Source organism: Hakea prostrata, chromosome 3 (assembly GCF_041222555.1).
Source record: "Hakea prostrata isolate BN-2017 chromosome 3, UWA_Hpros_2, whole genome shotgun sequence".
NCBI lineage: Eukaryota > Viridiplantae > Streptophyta > Magnoliopsida > Proteales > Proteaceae > Hakea > Hakea prostrata.
This window is the reverse complement of record NC_142602.1, coordinates 31,478,506-31,502,447: the sequence shown is the minus strand read 5'-3', so window position 1 is coordinate 31,502,447 and position 23,942 is coordinate 31,478,506. Positions and strand designations below refer to the sequence as shown.

The following is a 23,942-nucleotide window of genomic DNA, read 5'->3' as shown; positions in this document are numbered from 1 at the left end:
GAGACAGAAAACACTAGTAAAAGATCATATCAGTGCACAAGACTTCCTATTTGACATGGTCTGGGGATGGTCAGATGTACTAAGTCTTGATGCCGTTTTTATGACCTGAAGGAACGAGTTAACACTTGACCAAGGGCTTAACCCACATATATATTGGTAGGGTTTTATGCCCAATTTCCTTTATCAAAGTTCTTAAGCTCCAATGGAAGTTCAGTATGCTTGGGTCTATCTGGTGCTGGAGTGAAAGTACAAACCGTTCATCATGTAGTGTTTAGATAATCTGATGTGTTTTAGTTGGACAATTTCGCTTATACATCATGTTTCTCCTGCAGGCATGGGATGTAAGATTCCCCCACGAAAGATTTTTGAATTGACCTTTACCACTTCCATTGCAAGGTAACAAACCATAGTTAGGGGAAATTCTTTGTCTAAAATAGTACATAATATATAGGTTTAACAAGTGACAAGGCACCTCAATATCTGCTGTAATAAACAAGGGACCTCCAAGCATCATTTTCATGTATTTAAAACTAGAAGCAAACACAAAAATAAACCTTAAGTGAGCTTTTGATGGAACAGTAGGCATCAAGACAAGCAGAGTATTCCGCATTGCACGCTAACATTTAAGTGAGTTTTGATGGAGCACCAGACATCGACGTAAGCATTGATGCTTCATTCATGACATAAGCATTGATGCTTCATTCATATTGCATGTTGATCATCTGCCAAAAATTCAAACAGCAGAACAGAGTAAGGCAACAAGAGCTTATATGTAGACAGACACAGGATAAAAACAACCAGACCTGATGAGGAAGCCTTGGGGGTCCCCATGCTGACGCTCCACTTCCAGAATACACGACTGGCCTTTCTGTTAGAATGTAAATGTAAATAATCAAAAACCCCAACAGAAAACAACCCCCCCCCCCCAACACACACACACACACCTTTTTTCTTTTCCCACCAACCAAAAAAGAAAAAGAAAACATTTGAGGCTTAATAAGTTGCCACATATCTCAGATTTGAAGGATTCAGGACCAGCAACAAGATGGATCAATACTTATTCATCAGTATACTCTTTATCCTTTCAGCATATGTTTGATTCTCATTTTATAGGCAAATGTGTGCAGCAAAAATATTTGGGTACCTACATGATGGTTTAATTGGGAACAAGGGGGAACACATTATTGTTGGCAATTTTTGTGCACGTAAGGTTGATTATCAACAAAGAGCCTGGAATTAGAGTTCTCTGCTTATCTAAACTCTCTGCCACCCAGGTCTGATGCGGGAGCAAATTCACCACCCTTGGATGCAGCTTGATCCTCTATCATGGACCTTAATTTGGACTTTGTACTTTGGATGTAGTATAATGATGTAGGTCACATACAAAATATAGATTTTTAAACCTTTATCTAAGGTGTCAATAATTATTATGTTATTTTATTTCTTTTTATTAGTGGGACCATTGACATTCAGGATCGATCCTCTATTTTAAGTCTAAGGTTCTGTTCATGTAGGTTCAGGCCAAGCATGGTGGATTCTAGAGCAAGTAATCATCTAGGGATTCAGTGTCAGTAACATGAGCAGAAGTTGAGTTTGTGATATGGAACCACTACTATGGAGGACATGAAAGAACTGAAGGCTAAGCTATGTAACCATATCAACAATTGTCTCCTACATTTCTTTCTTTTCTACACATGAGGATCATAAAATTAGTTATAATAATGCCAGACCACCCCAAGGTAGACAAAAATATTCTTCCTTGTGTGTTCAAGGTTCTACTGTAGACTGATTTCACACATGAATCAATGAGTATAAATTCTAGTTGATCTTGCAATTATCGAGTCAAAATTGAATTTAGAGACTAGAAAAGAAAAACAGCTTCCATGACTTCGTACGATATGCAAGACTGCTTCCAGAAGTCTCTACGAGCATGGGAGAAAGTTTGAAGCTTCTGGGAAAGTTTGCTTCTCATGACAAGCAAAATTGAACTGTTACAACTATCTTTGATACAGGAAGTACTAGTCATTAGCAAGGACAAGGGTAAAGCATCCAGCAGCAGTGACATTGAGTGTTTCAACTATTGCAAGACATGAAGCTGAAAGTTCTGTCAAAAAAGATGACCAGTGCCACCATTATGATATGATGCCTTGCCTCCAGAGTCCAAACACAGAACGGTGTCTCAAGATGATGATGAATAGTAAATGCATGGGAATCAAGTCCAATTTAAGGCTCCATTGACTGAAAAGAAAGAAGAAGACAGCAATAAATAAAGACAGACAGTTGAAGCAGGGGCAGAAGAGGAGGGCATGGCCATGGAGGATTACGGTATGACTCCACACAAGTTTATGCCTGTGGATTCCATTTCTATCATTCATGCACTACCACAGCTCTGGTCTGGACTGAAGATGGCTTTTCTATTGTTCATCATTCAATGCTAATTCTTTGTTTCTACAAAACTCAAAGCTGGGGATTCTTGACACAGAATTCCAGCAGGTGGAGAACTGAACGAGGGCTTCAAAGTTGTTCTGGTTCTATGGATTCAGGTCAATGTCTGGTGGCTTGTGGAGTGTTTAGCATCTATTCATTCACCTATGGACTCCTGTGGATTCAGTAATGGCTGTTTCTTCTTTAGAATCAGCAGGTAACTTGGATGGCTATCCAATTCTCTCTTTTCCATAGTCTCCTATATACTCCCCATTCTCCAATTAGTTGAGGTAAGTTTTCTGTGCTTCTCCCAACCCTGTAAGTTTTTTTTTTTGGGGATGAATAAATAATTAAATAAAAGGAACAAAACACCGAACAACAAGAAAGACCCAAACTGGGAAGGATCAGAGAGAAGGATGGAATTGGGAGTTGAGCCCCTAGGAAACAACAATGAACCTGTTCCTTGGGGAATCAACAACCTGGGAATGGGGAAAAGAAATAATCCTAGAGGATACATTAAAGTAAATAGCATTCCAAATCAAGTCAAGAGAGCGGGATTTAGAAGTCCAGCACCTGAGATTACGCTCCCACCACAGATGGTGGACCATGGCACCAAAGACAAGCTTACAAATCCGGTCACAAATAGAGGTACTTGAAAAGTTACTCAATATCCAAGACCAGGCTTTCTATTTTCTGTCACGGTTTGAACTTTTTTAGTTCAGAAGTTTCTTCATAACTTTGTATCCGGCTACCAGCTTTCATTCAATTTTAATTGCTTATTTTTCATACCCATAGACTGCAAGGGTAGATTTTTAACCAGATCTAATCAGTCCTTGTTGAGCTATGCAGCTTATCTATTTCTGACTAAATTTAATATTCCTAAGGCAGTTAATTTTCTCTTTAAGTAGCAGATTTCACAAACTCACTATTTTCAGTGAACTAGCATAGCAATTCTGCCACATACCAAATTACCAATTCAAGCTCGACAATCCCAGTCCCTAGATAACAATAATTTTCATTTCCAAATGGAAAATACTAGTGCAAATTCTATAAAGCAAGGCAAAATCAAGCAAAGGTAGAGAGACCTACCATCTGCAAACAAAACAAGCACAATCACACTCATCACCAAAGAAGTTGGAACCTGATTTTGATCTGAGAATGTTTGTACACTACCACAAAGTAGATAAGACGAATAACCAGTTAAGACCATGGAGTTCTAGGTCCTGGGTGGAATTTCATTAAGACTTGTTAAAGTGTGGTTGACAGTGAGTTCTCTGATTAACTACGAGACTAACCTGCTAGCTAAGTGAAAGGTCAAAAAACAGTAATTATTATAATAATAATTAGAGGGCTCCCCCACCTCCATATCAGCCTGTATTTACTGTCAGAGGAAGCTTCCTGCAAACCCCAAATTTTTTCCTTTTTATTATTATTATTCTTTTACAAAAGTAGCCATTTATATCAGAAAGAGAGATGTTAAGAAGAGGCAATCCCGTGGAACCCCAGTAAAGAAGATCCCGACCAAGGCAGGCATTTCCTCCCTTCCCAGTTCCCCATAGAGGAAAAATAACCCAATTACAATCTATAACAGACAACCCACTGCATCTTTGGGATTAGGTCCTCTAGCTCTCCAGCAAAACAGCAGAGATTCCCGCTGCACCTGGGCTTGTGCCAACTGCATTCCTATCATGTATTCTGACCTACCAGGACTTTTAGAGCATTATAAACTAAGCATCAAAATTTGATATTACCACTAACTCAAAAGTCCCTATCACGAAGCATAGCCTTCAGTGATAACTCCACTTTTCTAGAATGACCATAAGCAACTCAAGCACGAAATAACAAGCTTTGAGAACAATAAGACAATAGCCTGCGGTCAATCTAAACCATGCAATGCAAGCCCCTTGATACCACCACTTTCATTACACCGACATATAAAAACATAATCATTTGAAACCCCTAAGAAAGGATAGCTGAAACGCACTTCAGAAAGGCATTCTATAATAATACACGACATAAAATGCTCGTGTCAAGTTGTCAACAGAACCACGTCAAGATGGTGGAATCTGACCACTAAAGAGCAATAACACATTAACACTCATAACCGGTAGGGGACCAGCAGCATCACACACAACACCTCAGAACGGTAACATTAAGCGCGACTTCTTGAGTCAGTTACACACCAACTCATGTCACCAGCAGCATTGCTTCACAGAGAAATTAAGGAAACCACCTCAGATCAGCACCACCACCTCACTACAAAGAGTTAAGTACCAGGTTTCACATTGCGGAGAGAGAGAGCAAACAGATGACTTCTGTTGACTTCAGGCAGAGAGAGGGAGAGAGCTACAGACAACTTCCATTGACTTCAGTTAGAAATTTGACTTAGAAAGAGGAGAGAAGTAAAGTGACCAGCAGGGCATCAACAGTACTGGGAGGGAGAAAATGTTTTGATCTGCTTAATACGTGCTCCTTGGAAGGTAGTACATAGACAGCATTAATTGGTTTGTTGCCATAAAATATAAACAGCTCTTCAGATTTTGCTTTACTTGAATTTATTCTGAATGAAATAAAGAATATATATCATATCAAGTACCTCTCTTTATGTTTATATGTCAGATAAATATAATATTAACCATATAAAAGAGAGCCTAACTAAAAGTACGTAAGGAACCACATGAATCAAGACAAATGAACCAAGAGCACTATGTCATCATAAACGGAATGGCAAAGATGTAAATATCCATTAGCCAAAGGACATCTAATTAAAGGGAAAAGCCAGTGGGATTTGTGGGGAAAATGGGAAGCTGACACCTTGCAAAGTGCAAGTATCAATTGTGTCAAATCAAATGTCCCTTTTTATGAGCCAAGCGCCAAGCAAATTGGGTAGGAGACATAAACCCATGCAAGGAGATCACCGTGAGACACAACAGTGGCAGATGTTGGGTGGAAATTTGGTGGAATGCATGAATACCGTACAGTGGAATTAGTGGCATGGTGTGAGTGACTACGAATGCTATGTAAGCTTATTACTGTTGAGTTGTCAACAGAAGCTTATGCAATGAATCCAGCTTTGCCAATTCTAGAATGGGTCCTGATATTTGTCAAGTAGGATTGCCAAGTGGAGGTGGTGGTGTCTTCACCCTTTGGTTGATTCATTGTTGCCAAGGCAGAAAAGTGTCTAAGTGCTATAGGAGACCAAGGTGCCCAAGTCTCATTTGTATTTCGCTTGTTTCTAACATTAATTAGTATACTGCAATATATCCCCATATCATCAAAAATCAATGTCTAGCCACGTCAAGTCATCAAAAATCAATGTCAAGCCACCACATGAAGTCGTTAAAAATCAATATTAGGTCAAATCAAGTCATCAAATATCTTTCAACGAAAAGAAAAAAAAAGGTCATCAAATATCAGTACTAAGCCACATCAAGTCATCAATAATCAACAAACTTATGCCAAGTTGTTCTAACAAGACTCAAAAACTTATTCCCAACCAAAAGGACTGGAACTCCAAAAAGACCAAAACCAGACTCCATTGATCCAAGTGACATACATCTTTGGACAACTTTCACAAATATATATCATAGTATTATATCATACTACTATTATTAAAGCACAAACACCTAGAAGATGGCAACTTTTATTCTTAGAATACCCTCAATCATTCACTAAAAGGATATGATTAATTACGTCTAAAGTTGTAATTCTATATCCTCATTTTTTTTTATTCCAACTATATATTAACATTAATGCAATGAATCCTCTCCAATAAAACCCAAATTAAGTCATATGATATTTCATAGATATTTCATAGATCCCAATGGCCTCAATTCCAATTAGAATTAAATTAAATCTATTAAAAACAACCCTCACCACCCCACACCACACCACACCCTCCCCCCCCCCCCCCCCCCCAAAAAAAAAAAAAAAAGAAAAAGAAAAAACACCACTACCAATAAATCCAATCATTTATTTACAGACACGAAAAAAAAAATGTCTCTCGATAATTAATCATCTCCACTAAAATCCACATTAAATGTCTCTTGATATTCATGCTTAGAACCCAACGATTTCTATTTCTATTAGAACTACATATACTAAAATAACCCCCACCAAAAAAATGAAAAAAGACTCATACAAAAATATTACTACCAAGTAAAACCAAGTTGTGTATCTACCAAAGAAAAGAATAACTAATCATCTACAATTTAGTGCTACTTTTATTTAATCTTCTCCAGTAACATCCATACTAAATGCCTCTCAATATTCATGCCTATAACCATTTTTTTTAATTTTGCGCCAACATGCATAGAACCCAACAATCTCAATTTCCATTAGAATTTAAATATACTAAAGCAACCTCACCCCAAAAAAAAAATTAATAATAATTGTTACATTTAGGGTAAAATACCAATTAAAATTGGTAAATTAATGTTTAAGAAACCTATCAAAACTTCATAGTAAAGTTTATTCTCACCTCTAGATATTATTATTATATCTTATCACCCTAATTTTTTTCTAATCTAAATACTTCATAATGTTAACTTTGTTTATAATTTTTTTAGTAAAGGGTGCTTATATTAAAAAAATTAGTACATACAAAAATTAAAATTAAAATTACATACAAACATACATCTTTCCTGCATCATCTGCTTTCAAAAAATCAAGCAGAGGTGTTGGATGGGCAGACCCAATAAACTCCATCATCTAGTTCATGGAGAACAATCCGGCCAAGTGATCAACACAACTATAGTTATTTAAAAAACCAACAATTACCCACGTGCATTTGCACGTGGTATTTTACTATATATATGTACTAGTAAAATACCACATGCAAATGCGCGTGGGTATTTGTTGGTTTTTTAAAATAATTATAGTTATGTTGTATCACTTGGCCAAATTGTTATCCACGAACCTAGTGATGGATTTTATGGGGTCTACCCGTCCTAGTAAAATACCACTGGTTTTTTAAATAATCTTGGTAGGATTGTTATCCACGAATCAAGTGATGGATTTTACAGAGTCTACCCATCTGGCATCTTTACTTGACTTTGTGAAAGCAGATGAAGTAGGGAAGGTGTATGTTTTGTATGTAATTTTAATTTTAATTTTTGAATGTATTATTTTATTCTATTTTAATACAAGTACTCTTTTACTAAAAAAGGTTATAAATGAAAATAATATTATGAAATATTTTAATTAAAAAAAAGGGTCACAATATATATTAAGAATATCTAGCGGCGAGAATAAACTTGACTGTAAGGTTTTGATGGGTTTCTTAAACATTAATGTAAAAATTTTAATTGAGAATTTTACCTTAAATGAGGCTATTGGGTTCTAAGCATGAATATCAAGAGGCTTTTAATTTGGGTTTCAGTGAAGAAAGTTAATTATAATTAAAACCAAATTGTAAATGATTAGGCTTTTCTTTCTTTCTTTCTTTCTTTGTGTAAATAAATGATTGGATTTATTAGTAGTAATTTTTTTTCTTTTCTTTTCTTCCCTTTTTTTTTTTTTTGGGGGGGGGGGGGGAGAGAGATTGGGGATGAGGGTTGTTTTTAGAAGATTAATTCTAATTGGAATTGAGTCCGTTGGGATCTATGCACGAATATCAAGCACTTAATTTGGGTTTTAGTGGGGAGGATTATTAATACAGAATTATAATAAAAAATTAATGAGAATATATAATTACAAGTTTAGACATAATTAATCATATCCCTTTAGTGAATGATTGAGGGTACTTTAGGAATTAAAAATTAACCATCCTCCATAAGTTCCTGCCTTTATAATAGTAGTTGGATTATGCACTACTAACAAATTCCTAGTTCTTTGCTTATATGATATTTGGCATGAAACATTTACTTATATGATATTTGGCACAAATATGGGCCAAAGTGTGCAATGCCACTAAGGTACCAGCCACCCAAGCACAAGAAATATGCACGGGCACCTAGACAGACCTTGAGCAGTGTGGGTTGATTTAGAATAACCTCGTCTACGATAGAGCTAACTCACTTCATCTGAGGATTCTTACCTCTTTATTTAAGCCTATACATGAGCTGGATATTTGAAATTAAGAAGTTAAAGAAGATTAGAAGAGAATTGAAGCTTCAAAAAAGCTAAGTGGCTTGATTAGTTCAATCAGTTGAGTCTAGCTCTCAGTTTGCTTAGGAATATAAATCTAAAAATTCTTAGCTGCTCCTGCTTCACGTTTAGAGAACATTGTAAATGGAAATCTAAAAGTAAAAAAGAAAAAACTTCAACGAGAAAACTACGTCAGAGCCTTTATCAGAGAATGAGGTGGCTTCCTCTACAACCCATCTCATCTCCATTACTTGATTCTAATTTCATTTGAAACTAAGTATTGATAGTTTTAATTCATGTCATGGTATATGGCAGATTGAACTTTGAAAGAGAAGTTCAGAAGAAAGATCAGGAACTAGAGAGAAATTTGTGATTTTAATTTTCTAGAATTCTGAATGCTCCCCCCCCCCCCCCCCCCCCCCCCAAAAAAAAAATTCAAATAGGAACATCTGCAGTGATAGTTTCTGAGAAAACCTCAGCCAGCAAAGTTGTAGAGTACAAGTTCTTGAACTTTTGGCTTCATAAGCAGGTCACGCTCTGACCTATATTCAAGAAGACAGCCATTTTTCTATACCCAACAGAATCCAAATTCACTTCTACAAGAGTGAGAATTGTTTGTGGCAAACACAAACTAGAATGTTTGGAAGGGTTGGTAAGATCAATCAATGTTGTTAACATAAATAGAAAGACATACTACTTGCATAAATTAAGGAACAATTGACATTGTTGAAAGTGGTGTCTAAAGTGATAGTAAGAATCACAAGATTTGGATCAATCAGGCGATGCTAATGTTTTGAGACGTTATCAAACACCTGGGTGGGTTTATTTTTTAAGCCTAAGGGGAATATGAGGATTGGAATGAGTAATTAAAAATTACTTTTTTTACATATGCTGCCATAGATTATATCAATGGAAAACGTACAATATGGATTTAATCAACTTGGACTAACGAAATACAATTGCTGTACCAAACTGTTATATCAATTAAGTTGGACCACAGTACTTTTTTATTAAAGGGATATAAGTCGCATGAGTTATGAAAATGATACTACTAGTGAACCTACAGTAATCAATAGGACAGAAGAACTAAAGATATGTATTAACTATTAATAGCCCACAATGAATTATAAGCACATATTACACCTGGTGGTAAAATAGTGTTAATGTAATTTTACATATAATGGCTAAAAAGGGTTGGACTATAAAGCACAATGACTTTGTCCTAAAAATAGAACTTATGGAACTTCAAAAGACCCAATCACCCATCTTGGACTGATTTTTCTGGTTCGGATGAACATGTGCTGTTGCTGCCACAAAAATAATGGATACTTGATAGTGGCATTACTTAGCTTCCTAAGTTCACCATAAGGTAATGGACCTATGGGCAATAACTTAAAGAATGATTAAGTGCAAGTCAACCCTAACACTAGTGTACAGTCAATGAGTTGGTCAATTTACCTACTGGTGTCTACGCCTTTTGGCAAAAGTATCAGACCTGCAGACATTATGACTTGCAACTGGAATGCGGCATTTCCTAAGGACATCTACTTTGAGAATTTTGAATGATGTGATGTAGTGGGCCACTTTAACCGCTGGTCATATGTATATGGGCATATCAGTTATAAACAAGACCAACGGGTCTCTGGTCTACCTCACTTGTTGCAATAGTGCTTAATGGTTATTCAGAGACTCCAAGAATTTATTGTGAGGTTATATATGAGATATAGTTGTCACAGCCCTACCAGAATCTGGGCTGTAACAAAACCTAAGCCTGTGTTCAATTTGCTGATTCCTAAACCAGGATTAGGGTTGGCTGGCCTCTTCAGATCAACCAATGCCTATCCTAACCCTATGAAACTGATCTTGACCAAGACCAATGTAGCTGACGCTTAAATCAATCAATTTCATTGGTAATGCTGTTGGTTCAGAGTTACTTTATTGTTCTAAGTCCAATGCTTATGCTTTTTTCGGCCTAGAACATTAGTTCTATGTTTGAATTTTCAGCATTGTGGATTGGATCAGCTCAGGTCAGCTGACCCAACAATGGATAAGTATGAAACGACTTCCAAGATCAGCCGATACTGACCCAATTCAGCCTACTTATTGTCCCAAGTAGGTAGTATCTAGATGATTTACAATGATATCCCCATAATAGATGATACAGCACACGAATAGTTCTCAAATGGAAACACAACACAGGAACTGCAGTAACCGTCATAGAAATTATGTATTGCTCCCAGCATATAAATAACATACGAAAGACTTCATAAGTGGATCCACTTACCAGATAGATCAATTGATGGATCATTATAAGAGCGCATAGCAGCCACCCAACCTGCATTAAAAGGTAAAAAGATTTGTTGATATTCTACACATGACAAGTTCATCTTGTGTGTAAAAATCACAATTAAAATGGAGCAGAGTTCCCACAGCACCTAGGCACTGGAAGGCCACCTAGAACCTGAACCTACACACCAATCCCATTATATCTAAGATCATCATTAAACTACTGGGCAGCAGAATGTTAGAAACAGCATTACTTGTAGAGGGGCAGAACTAAGTAAACCAGAAAAGTGAACCTGTTAATCCAATTTCTTTCTTAATTTTTTTTTTTATTTTAGGTAACGACAACTCCATGCTTCTCATACACGCACACAAGCCAGTCAAAATGTTGACAACAGTAAAACAGAGAATTAGAGAACACAAAAATGAAAAATCAATAGCCAAGGACCTCAATGCCTGAAGCACCCTGGCTGACACCCCAAGTCCCAAGGCACCACCTTGTTAAGTTAGAAAATATAGGTTGACATCGCAGAATCCTTCTTAAGGAGAGTGATAACCGAGCACTTGGAAACTCTCCTGGACATATAGGCAACACCGTGACAACAAACCAACCATGCAATAGCATGAGAATTCAATAATAGTATATCTCTCCTACTGAAAAGTTCAAACACCATGTGTAAGCGTGCAACTATGCAAGTTCAGGTCAACGACCCCAAGAACACCCAAAGCCCACCCAAAAGCTTCAAGGCTTGGGCTGGGCATTTCAAACAACAAGTTGGAGGGTTGGGATTTCCAGGCCAAGTTCAAGTGGTACGAGCTTGGGCAGAGAATTTGGGTGGAGGTCAAGGCCAAGCCCTCTCTTTATCTCTCTACAAGCAACTTTGGTGGAACTCAAGGGGGGAAGGGAATACAAGAGAACTCAAGGGCAGTGCCCAGACAAAGTCGACAAAGGCACCAGGCTAAACAGAAAAACCTAATAGCAATAACAGACTAAAACCAGAAGAAGATCAAGGACTAACTTTCGCCGCTAATCTTTTTATTTCTTTTGTTTCGTATGAGATATGAGATAGCAAGTCCACTATAAAATGTGGCGCCCCTTGGTGGAGCGATTGCTTCTTCGCAAGCTGATACAATGGAGATCATCATTATAGAAAATTAGGGCCAAATAATCCAAGGATGCGAGAGAAGAGTTGGGCCCACCACAGACCACCGGGTCAATGGGCTCAACAAAAGCAGACGGAAAGGGCCCAACACATGGTCCATGATGGATGGGAGGGAAGGAGATGTTGTGTGGTGCTCAACACGGGCACTCAGGAGGAAGTAGTGAGGTTTGCATCAGAGACTGTACAGATCTTGGGTGCATTTTATCTATTTTTGACTTAATCTTCATTGTTTATTTGATTGTATTTTACTAACATCAATTGAAGATTTGAGGTAGCTGATTTTGAGGTTTTCAAGAAAAATCTTGAAGTTAGCAATTTATTCCACACTGCACAATTTACACCCCCCCCCCCACAGTTGTCTATGCAGTCCTATAAAGGATAGCAATGAAAATGTTCTGCAAATGATACTTGAAAATTCGAAGAGTTATAGTCACCAACTCTACTCCAATATTCCATGCACAATTAAACAACAAGAAGAAGCCTAATCCCAACTAACTGGGGCAAGCTACGTGGATTCTTGTCTTCCAATTGACTCTTTTGACGCCTTACTATACAAGGCCTAAGCCATGCATATTATCTCTCACCACTTCTCTTAAGGTTATCTTAGATTTGTACCTAGTTCTTCTAAGTTCTTCAATCTAGATTAAGTAGCTTCTCCGTATAGGGGCATACAAAGGCCTCTGTTGAACATGGTTGTGCCACCTCAATCAACATTTTCATAACTTATCATTTATCGGAGTTACTCCAAACCAGCTCTAATATGATCGTTCCTTATCTTATCCTTTCTAATTTTGCCACTCATCCATATTAGCATCCTCGTTTTTGCTACACTAAGTTTACCTATATGATGCTTCTTAACAGTTCAAGACTTTTTGCACCATGCATTTATAGCTTATCGATAGTCCTAAAAAATTTCCCTTTGAGCTTTAAAGAGTACATTGATCACACAAAACAACAGATGCACTGGTCCACTTCATCCACCCTATTTTAATTCTTTGGGAAACATCGCCCTTTATATCATCTTTCTTTATTTATGATTAAACCAAGGTTCCCAAAGTAATCACTTTGTGGAATCTCCTCATCAAGTTTTCACCACCCTATTTTAATTCCATGCATAGTTATACATTAAAAGAGAGAGAGAGAGAGAGAGAGAGAGAGAGAGGAGAGAATGGAAAAAATATTTGCAATCAATTGATCCCAAAGTATGGGACATTATAGAAAGTAGTTTTCAGATCCACATAACAACCAATAAACAAGGAGAAAAAGGTCCGCTTGAAAAGGCAAAACATGGACAGCAAAATAAAAAGGCATGACATCACAATACCAAGATAATGAACATTCTATATTGTGCTCTTGACCCAATGGAGAGAGCTTATTTTGCATAACTGCCAAGGAAACATGGAAATGCCTAGAAGTTGCCCATGGAGGACCAAACAAAGTCCGAAAAATCAAAGGTAAATCTCCTTTTGCATTCTTACAACTTACGAGTTATTTCAGAAACAGGATGAAGAGACAAGAAATGGGATGTAGGCTAGATTCGAAAAGACTGTGAACAAGTAGCTTCCTCCAAAAGAAAGATCTGAATCATGGTTGTCAAAGTGTCCGCCTAGCAGCCTAGGCCCATTTTTGGGTTAAGATAAACTAGTGTTGCCCAGGCAATGCCATATCGCCTTGCTTGGTGTTGCCTTGGTTTTCATTGCCCTCTATCGCCAAGCCTCGCCTTGTTGCCTTGACAACCATGATCTGAATAATGGGATCTAACCCATACAATTCTTAGAACTTTTGACCAATGTTTGGGGAACCAAGGTTACAGCATAAAGAAATGCAACCTATATCAATGGATAAGCTGACTTGTTTGTTAGTTATATATAAAATGTTGTAGAAGCAAAATGAGAATCTCACGATATCGTGCACCAAAGATTCTTAATTTAGCAAAACAACCATGATAGACGGTACACTGACCGAAATGAAACACTATGAACGAAAACAAAAACAAAAAAACAATGAGAAACCAGAGTTGCAGTAAATATAAAACAACAACAACAATAACCCTTGTCCCAACTAAATGGGGTCGGCTACATGGATTCTTGCCTTCCAATCAATTATGTTCGAGGCCATGCTAGATACAAGGCCTAAACTATACATACCCTTTCTCACCAGTCACCACCATGCAGTAAATATAAAACAAAGCAGAAAATTGAAGGAACAGAACTCTCAAACAATGAAGTTGAAAAAGAAGAAAGTTACACAATTAGAAGACCAATGGGGTGAGATTGAGTGGTATAAAAATTGATAGAAGCTAATGGCCAAGCCGAGAGAAAATATAAAATCAAAATAAATCATTATCATTAAACAGTCAAAAGGGAAAAGGGGGGAAAAAGCCCAAAACATACCATGTCCCAGCCAAATGAAGTAAGGGCGGAGGACAGGAGCATAGTTTAATCTCAGCTCAAACTGAAGGTCAGATTCTTAGAATATGTTGACTGAAGGTTACACAATGTTGCATCCAACACTAGCTAACATATGCACTATGCAAAATAGTTCTGGAAAAAACTAGCTGAATATAAGATTATCTAGTAACAATGTTAGGAAAAAAGTAAACACACAGAAGAGAATCAGAAATCACCTAGAAGATGCCAAAGGTGAATTTTATTTGCCAAAATATAGTTTAACAGGAAAATAAAAAGAAAACACAACAGAGAAGAGGAAGAGATGATCAAAAAATTATAAAAAAGGGGTATCACCACCTATGTCCTTCCGTTGGACCTCACAACCCCTCTCCCCAAGGCTTCATGGTTGCTTCACCACAAGAGCTGTAACTGATCCATCACTTTGCATGCTCACCTAGAGCCAATTTTCTGCAAAATTAATCTAAGAGCTAACGTGCTCTTTGCTCATGATTTTTAATTGCTGATGAACTCATTAGAAGAAAATTTTTCATTCGTGCTTTGCTGACAAACTGATGCAGAATTGAAGACATATTTAAGAAAGAAGAAGCCCATTAGGTTAGGCCCATCAAAGGCCTAAAGTTATCACCTGAATCAGCCCATGGCTTTCATGGGCTAGGACTGTTTTAGTGGGTTAAAGTTAGCCCACATATGTTTAACTTCATAGTCTAAACCTAAGCCCAAGTCTAATTTTTGAAAAGTCAATAAAAGGGGCTGTGGTTTGAAAATAAAAGAACTCATTGTCAAAAGAGTTTTCCTTTGTCAAGAGTTAGGTAGTAGTTGAGTTATTAATTGGTACGTAGTGTTAGCTAGTGGTTGGATGTTACCATTAATGTTTGTCTTTCTAGAATGCTATATAAAGAGATTTATGTAAGAGGTGAAGACAGAACTCAACTATTGAAATCAAATTGCTTTGTTAGCATTATTTCTCTATGGAGAATCCTAGTGTTTGATCAAGGTAAGTTGGCGTTCGATCTAATCGATCCACCTTGCAGTGTGAAGCCCGGGTGTAACATTGTTATTCTCAATTCCCTCATATTATCCCTTCAATTTCTTCATCATAGTTCTGCCCCTGTTTTGAAGATCCATTCAGCCCATATTGTTATGCTATTATCCTTATAAAACCACTCTAGTTTCAGCCCCCTTTCACATCTAAATTCTGTTTCATCTTTAAGTCTATCAAACTTGGACTTGATTCCCTATGAAAGGTCCTATTTGGCTATTGTTTTGATCAATCAAATACAGTACTACATTACAAAAACACTAAAAGCAACTCTAAACCATTACAAGGAAAATAAAAGGCAGATCAAATAAAACCTTTCCAATATTCAGAAAATATCAGAAACTTCTGAGCATCTAAAAATTTCAAAATTTCAAATTGTTCGAAATTTCAGTCTATAAACTTTATAACTGTATCGTCAAAATTTCAGTCATTTTATTGTTGGTATTTCAGTCATTTTAACCTTAGGCATTTTGCACCCGAAATCTGTAACCTTTGCTTCATAGAAATTAGAAAATATTCAACACTAATTGTAATTTGTCTGAAATTTTGTTCGGCCGAAAAGGCCTTCCCAAACAAGATTTCATACTCTGGTTATGATAGGGGATGTTTCTCTTGAACCAAACCAGATGGTGCCAAAGTTTGATCATACCACAACGTCTAATAAAGTCCCAAGCCAACTTTGTAGTGCAGAGACCCGATAAAAAGGTACACGAGTAAAATATCACCACTGGCAGTCGGTCACCTGGGGACTCCAAAGAGAGGACTAAGGGGGTGGATGGAAGGATACAATTTCCCTGCTGATTGAAATCAGAGACAATATCCAATCTGGTAAAACAAGAACTACAGGAATCTGTATACCACTGTGCAAAGAACAAGAATAGAGTGACAAATCAAACCAGAATCTAGTAGAAGATCCACTTGCAGTTAAATATGATGATTTCATAAATATGTGCTTGCATCAGATAAGGAGTAACAATCCACAGAGTGCCTGCATAGGAAGTGGCAATAGACCCAAACAACCCAAACATGCTTTATTAGCATTTAGCAGCAATCTTCGAAATTTGTTATTCATCTTAAGCCAAAGCCCTCACTGTCTTTGGGGAGGCAAACAAGAGCCCAACCAATAGGGTGAAGAAATCTAGCCAACTCACACCCTTCCAAAGGAATGAGCACATGAGTGGCTCCAATTTCAAAATGGTAGACTGGGTGAAACCAAAAACACTAGACAATAAGATATATCAAACCTGGACGACAGAATTAATCAACTTACAGCATGCGTTATAGGATAGAAACTTGACTTTCCAAAGCTGACACATTTGCGAAGACAATTCAAGATAGGGGACCAATAATCAGCTCCTAACCAGATGGGATCAAAGAAAGACGTGAGAATTTGGTCAGAAGCCAGGCCAAGGGAAACTCAGTCATCACTACAAAGCTAGAAAACTTGGCCTCAGTGACTCTGGCAAGGAACACAAAGGATCTGAAACAGTTAATTTGGAGACTTATCAAGCATGAACAAGATAAGATGGACAGGAGACCAGCAAAGGCAACACAGAAAACTTTAACAAATTTACATTTGGACATACAGGTGATGTGGCATTGATCTATCCAGAATAGGATGCTTCAGGAAAGAACTTTGAGAGTAGCAGTAGGAGGCAGCAAACAGCCGCAGCAGATGCAAATGATGAGAAGAACATCATGAGGAAATTATTAATCAAACCAAAAAGCCAGGGGGGGTTCAGTTAATGAAGAAGCGGAAATAACTTATAGAATGCAGAGGTTTTCTCCTTTTGGGGATGGGAGGGAGGAAAGCTTCAATATGTCTTTGTAGGAACTCTATACCACAAGCAGAGACTCAAAAGCTCCCTTCTGTCTCTCAGCTAAGCTGCCATTTGAGACTTGAGAGCTCCTTGAAAGTGCCCAAATTAGTGGACATGTTTTCCCACCATCAATCTCAAAACAATTTGACACGTCTACATGCCATTACAGTGGCTTATAGATGATTCCAAATGCATTACAGAACTACTAGAAAATGGAACGGTTCAGTGGCTAGTAAAAGACGAGGGAAAACCCCATAAAAGGTTTGCCATTGGATTGATATAGGCAACAGCATTTGACATATGGCAATATGGCATATAAAAAGAGTTCCATCTTCCGGATGATCTACCTCATATAGCCAAAGAATTGTGGACATGTCAGAAAAGATTCAGAACAGAGATGCAGGAAGAAGGAATTTCTGTTTACAAAAAAGGGTCAATAAAAGAATCACCTTCTGGTCAAACAGGAGAAGAAAAAGAGATATTGGTTCAGAAGGAGAACAATTTGGACCAGACACCAAGAGAAAATAATTTAAAACTTACAAAAAAAAAAAGCCCGGAAGGTAGTGTTAGGCTTAACTGGTATTGTGCAAAGGCCCAATGCCAGCTGATCTCTTCATCCATTCTAGATGTACTTCACATCAGAAGTGTAATGCAGGTTCAGGGAATGTAGCTTCTCCTTGTTTTTCCGCTTCCTCACCCCACCTGATGCAGATCCAGACCCAAACTAGGTTCTTTTTCCTAAGGATAGCTCTACGGTTGAGTCATATAGGTGCTGGGCCTTTGATTGGATGCATTTCTTTTGCAATCAACCAGCTTAATGAGCCTTAAACATGGGTTCTTGAGTTGAGTATGAAAATTTCATACTCAGTTTATTAGTTAGTCCAATTTATATGTGGTAGCATTGTATTTTTTTTTTTTTTTTTCCATTTTATCTATGTCAAAAAGTGGGAGTTTTTAGTTGATTCCGAAGTCCCCAAGGAAAGGTAGGATGTTGGTTATTATTTGGGTCAGGATCCCTAAAAAAAAAGGTGGGCTGGGGCTATTACCTGTTCTAAAATCCCTAAAGAGACATTGGGCTGGTAGTTAGGAACTTATGAGTATAGATGATACTATCAAAGACTTAGGATTAGGATTCTCTTACTTCTATTTTAGTCCAAAAAGGACTCCCCATCTACAGCTATAAATAAAGCCCTGAGCGTGCAATAGAATTCAGATTTTAGATTAATAAAAGCTGACTATTGCTGCCTAAGTGTGATTGTGAGATTAGAGCTGCTCCATCAGTGGTAAGGTACTTCTAGGTGATTGGGTAAGCAAAGTTCTAGGGTTTCTGATTGAAGGATTTCCCTCAGCTTTCCTTGCAGCCTACATTCACCGCCGACCACCTCCAAATCAATCCAATACAAGGCTTATAATCCAGGTAATTGATAAGCGTAGCAGTTTTCACATCAGCCCTCCCACTCTCTTTGATTTCTATCTTCAAACCCTAGCCCATTTCCCTTCAACATCATAAACCCTAATTCCATATCTCCCTGTTCTACCATTAGAATTTTACCACACTGTAGATCCATCATCCTTATATATCCATTTAACTCTTGATCCCAATAACAGCTCCTTTCATCCATCCAAACCCCTAATTCCTTGATGCCATAAATTCTTAAAACCCTAACCCGAGGCCCCCTCAAAACCCTAACCCGTGACTCACTCAAAACCCTAACCATAATTTCAGAATACAAGGGATCAGTCCAGCATTCGGTTGCTCATAAATTCTAAGAAACTGAGGACTTAACCTAGGAAATCAGACCTGATTTAGAACACTGTTTGACCCTAAACAGAAGCTTGAATCAGTTCTGGCCAATACCTCTTAAAACCCCAATAGTTCTTACTGCTACTCATCTAAAGATCTCTTGGATTTCTGGTCTTCATTCACTTGAGGCTACATTACCCCCCCCCCCCTCAACCCCCTTCTCACCCTCTCCCCCCCCCCCCCCCCCCCCCAAAAAAAAAAAAAACCCAAACCCTTTTTCTTGCTTAATTCGTCTCAATGGATTTCTCAAAGAACTAATCAGAGCAGGCATGGTCAGAGTCCCATGGAAGGTGAGGGCTGGGAATGGGCTTCTGGTGTAAGGCAGAAACTTACTAATTAATTCTAACACGGGAACCTGTTGTGTTTGTTCCTTCCCCTATTCATCTTTTCAATTGCCAAGGATTTGTAATCATTCATAGATTTTTCTCCCTCGAACATTGTATCGGGTTTATATTTATCAAGGGGCATTCTTGTTTCACATGGTTATGCAAGGGTATACCTAATTAGTCCAGTTGAGCACAATAGTAAAATCAAGAAAGAACCATAAGAAACATTACAAATTTGAACTTAACAAAAAAGTAGATGCATACATACGGTCATTCATGAGCTGAACAGCCTCACTGCTGCAACACCCATTTAATGCTATCAACCTCGGTGAAGCATTCTCGTTCAAATGGTTGCTGCTAACTGCTACAATGTGATCTAGAGTAGGAGTATTTCTTGAAGAATGTTGATTCTTTTCTCCATCAATCGAATGAGAGCTGCTTGTTCTTTCAAATCTTTCTGCTTAAATTTAATAAAACCAACTGAAAGCCATCAGTGCTTGGGATAGTCTGTGGCTTGGGGAAGTAGGAGAAGCAGTAGTAAACTCCTAGCTGCATCAGAAATTAAGAAAGAAATCCCAGCAGCACTATGATTGGAAGTTGCAGTACTAAACCAACAAGGAACTGGAAAAGAAGCTGACTTCTTCAATCACCAATCGGTTTTTTAAGTTCAGAAAATCCTTAGCTCTTATAACAGTATTTGCATGCCAACCATGCTGAAATCACAGGGACTGACTGGGGTAATGCATCAACCCTCAACTATTTCTGAGTGGCAAAATCCATGTTGGGCATTTGAAATCGAACTAGGGCTAGCTCTTTAACTAGTATTAAAGTCCCATAATATGATAGACGGAAAGAGAAGCAGAGGAAGTGAAAGCGTCCTCTATTTGCCTTAGCTCTCTATATAAAAAATTATAAAGGAAAGCAAGCAATAGAAACCTATCAGCTTAGTTTCAATGGAAATCGAATAAGCCTCAGGGTCTCAACCCAAGTGGATATGATGTAATATTTCGCAGAAGAGCTTCAAGTTATCAAATTTCCATACCTCCAGATTTACGCCTGTTATGTGCGCGATTCCTGCAAGCAAGAAAGAAAAGGAAGCTAAATTATCCAAAGATCACAATGAAAGTAAAAAAAAAAAGTTGGATCAAATCAAACGATCTAAATGGAGCTAGCTTTTCAAAAGACAGTGAGACGCTGCCTTTGATTTGGAGGAGCGTATCGCCTCACGGTGACAGATGGAGCCGATGGATCGGAAGCGTTTTCGAGCATCTCTGCAGGCTAGAAATGGAGAAGCCAAGAAGAAACTCGGAACGAGAACTTGCTCTTTACTTCTGTACTCACCACCCCTCCCGACCATCCACCTCCAATAGCCACGGTCACGATTCGCCGGCATAAATATGTGATTTCATACCGTACTTCTTTTTTTTTTTTTTTGGGTTCAAGGCTTCATACCATAGTTACAAAATCTTTTTGTCTTAATCTGAAGTTTCTTTAAACTAGAAATATAGAAAAAAACAATTTAAATTTTTTGGTGCAAAAAATAATTAAAAAAAATGGATGATCATCTTGTACCATTGAGATCCATGACTTTCTACAACTATGAAAGGACATCTCCCATTGACATAATTTTTCTCTCATCAAGTAGAAAATATTTTTTTTGTACATGTTTTCTTAGAGATGCTCTCTCAAGTGCATCAGTGTACCATGCAATGCAATCTAACCTGTATGTTGAACTTGAAAGGATACAGATCCAAATAAACTTTTATCAACAAAATCTAGAGAAATTCTTCAATTCTTTTTCATTGAGACTGTCATTGAGGATTGTCCTGGCAATCAAATCTAAATCAAATTAATTATAATCTTCTGTGTGTCAAATTGTAGGGCAACAGTTATGACTCCGTTAATAACTTCTTTCCTTTATTATGAATTTCCACCCTAAGCATTAGTTATTTTAATATATTACTTATGAGAACATTTCCATTAGATATAGTTGGGAAGCTTTGCAATTAATGGTTTGTACCTTATTTAGATTTCCTGCAAATTTATCTTTTATTATGGTAAGTCTTGCAAATTATTTAAATGACAACCCTTGGTGTTCAAGAACTCAACTAGATACACCCTAAGTTCTCCAAAGTCTTGCATAAAACCATGAATACCTTGACAATCATCCTTGTGATAGCCTTCATGTTGGCCTTGATGAACCCACAATTTGTGTAGGGAAGTATCATGTGCATGTTATAAATGACTTTGGAGGACATAATGAATTGGGTATCCATTACAGGTCCAAAGATGATGATCTTGGTTCCCATACTCTTTGGCCCAATTCCTAATATACATGGGTTCCATCTAAATCACATCAAGGACACAGTTTTCTGGTGTGACATACTGCATTTGGAATGACATTTTTCAATAAGAAAAGGAAAAAAATACAATCACTGTGGAGATTTTTGGGGCAAAATGGGAATTGTTATCGGAAGGTAAGAAAATGATGGTTTATATTATGGCTACCATAGACCCGGGTTTATATTATGGCTACCATAGAGCCGAAAAATATTGGAGGATGCATCAATTTCATTAGTGTTCTTCTACATATCTTATCTTATGAACCCTTCCATGATTGAGTAGAAAAATAATGTTTACAAACCAATAAAGATTTTGCTATTATTGTTACTTATTAATTGTACTTTGTTTATAGGGATAATTATTATTGCCTTCTTGTACCCTAGTTAAATTATATCCTTAATTATCCCCTACATTTTTTAGAATTTCGAATCCTAGACTTTGTTTGCTCTTGCTATTGGCCATTTACTTTGAAAGTTGTATGTTAACTAATGATGTAGCATTTTTCCATTTCTCGGAATACCCAAATAACCTTGAGTTGTAGTTATTACCTTTTATATTCTTAGGTTAAATTACTTATCCCACTTTTATGGTTTAAAAAGTGGGTTAATATTTCAAACACCCCCCCCCCCCCCCAAAAAAAAAGAAGAAAAAAAAAGTGGGTGAATACCTCTTCACCCATCTTCATAATCTAGTAATCTGATGAGAAAAAAATGTAGATTCCCAATGAGTAGAATTAGCTAGTTTGATGTTTCTTTGTATTTATTAATTTAAAGGTATGACTGAGGTCCATACATATGGATATGGTATGGCAGAACTAGGCTGAGGATTGGTAACGGGGGATATGTTTTTAGAGGCTGAATAATCATATCCAAATTTCAACCGAAAAAAGATGATCGTATCCAAATTTGACCTATTCACTTAATAGGTCCTGGTCATGTTGTCCCGTCACCTCCCTTTCACACTTTCAATAGTTAGTGAAGGTATTGAACTCATGCAATTATCAACCCATTCACGCTTCATTTCTAATGTCCCATCTCATGGATCCCAATTCCATGGATGAATAACAACTCCCTCAGCTCTTCCATGTCATTTTTGGCCAAGATAACTGATACAAAATGAAGTGGTCGAGGACATGCGGCTTGAATGAAACATTTCTAACTCATGGAATAAGGAATAGAAGCAGTCTCTACATATCACTATTTTTTTGTACCACCTCTCAGTCCCTTACTCGTCATGTTGTGGGTGTATTAAAGGGGCATCAAGGACTGTATATGCACTTCAATCAACCTATCAATCCAGTGAGATTCCAACTAGGAGAAAAAAATGCAATTGCTTTTATAGACAAGCACTTTCTGAATGATGAGTTTTGTTGTTCAGCTAACTAATGAAATGCTTTCTAATCTAAAGAAGGAAAAGTAGCATAAGCAAAGGAGTAATATGATCCCAAAGCAAGGGTGAGGGCTCAATTTGAGTGAGGGAGATGAGATGGTTTGGGAATTGAAGAGGACGTATGAAGAGTGTGGAAAATGGCTCTTTGAGCATGAGTGAATGGAAAATTCTTCATTAACGAGATTTGGGTAGAAATGAGTACATGAATATTCATAAATGTTATGGGCTTTTCATTTCCCAAGTTTGGTTCATGAATGGTTGAATATTTTTTATGTCTAAGTTTGGTTCATAAATAACGAGAGCTTTTCATTTCCCATGCTTGGTTCATAAATGACAATAGTTTCTTCCTTTCTTAAGCTTGCTTCATAAATGAGAGAAGCTTTCCATTTCCCAAACTTATTAATGAGGCATTAATGGTAATGATCTATGCTTATTGTACCTATAAAAAATCTCCTCTATAAATAGAAGATCCCCCTTAATGAAGATAAACTTTTTCAACGATCAATTCACAACTCACACACACCTGTCAGTTTTTTCTCTTTTCTAAATTTTTTAGTCTTTTTAATTTTAAGGGTCTTGTCAAATTTCTTTTGAGACTCTTGTCATTTGAGTTACCAGTGATTGAAAAAATAAATATTTGAAAAGCTAAGTAACACATTCCAAACTAACCATGAACTTGCGATGATGGGTTTCTCAATCCCTTTTGTCACTTGAATGAAGCAGTGGTTTGATTCCAAATTGATTTCTTTGTTGGTACTGATGTGCAAACTTCATTTTTGTGATTCATCTTTATATCTATATATTTATTTGAAGTCATATTTAATTACAAAAAATAAAAAAATAAAGTTACAAA

The 23,942-nt window shown here is 37.2% G+C and overlaps 1 protein-coding gene across 1 annotated transcript; it reads right to left on the bottom strand.

The window, feature by feature from the left end:
* On the bottom strand, positions 1 to 20,781 carry LOC149022075 (uncharacterized). The gene is made up of 6 exons (XM_089150256.1): positions 20,556 to 20,781; positions 20,400 to 20,431; positions 19,626 to 19,814; positions 10,796 to 10,846; positions 804 to 868; positions 1 to 722 (listed from the first exon to the last, which is right to left on the bottom strand). Exons 1-6 carry the CDS (start codon positions 20,624 to 20,626, stop codon positions 699 to 701), a joined length of 432 nt encoding a protein of 143 aa, XP_089006382.1. The 5' UTR covers positions 20,627 to 20,781; the 3' UTR covers positions 1 to 698.
* Between the last annotated feature and the right edge of the window lie 3,161 nt (positions 20,782 to 23,942).

Bases quoted from the DNA above. Each gene is read 5' to 3' on its own strand.
- LOC149022075 (XM_089150256.1), bottom strand. From the start codon at position 20,626: ATGCTCGAAAACGCTTCCGATCCATCGGCTCCATCTGTCACCGTGAGG. The intron at 19,815-20,399 runs GTATGGAAATTT...AAATTTAAGCAG, and splicing joins TAACAGGCGTAAATCTGGAG to AAAGATTTGAAAGAACAAGC. The intron at 10,847-19,625 runs GTATGTATGCAT...CTTTTAATGCAG, and splicing joins TGTTCAGCTCATGAATGACC to GTTGGGTGGCTGCTATGCGC.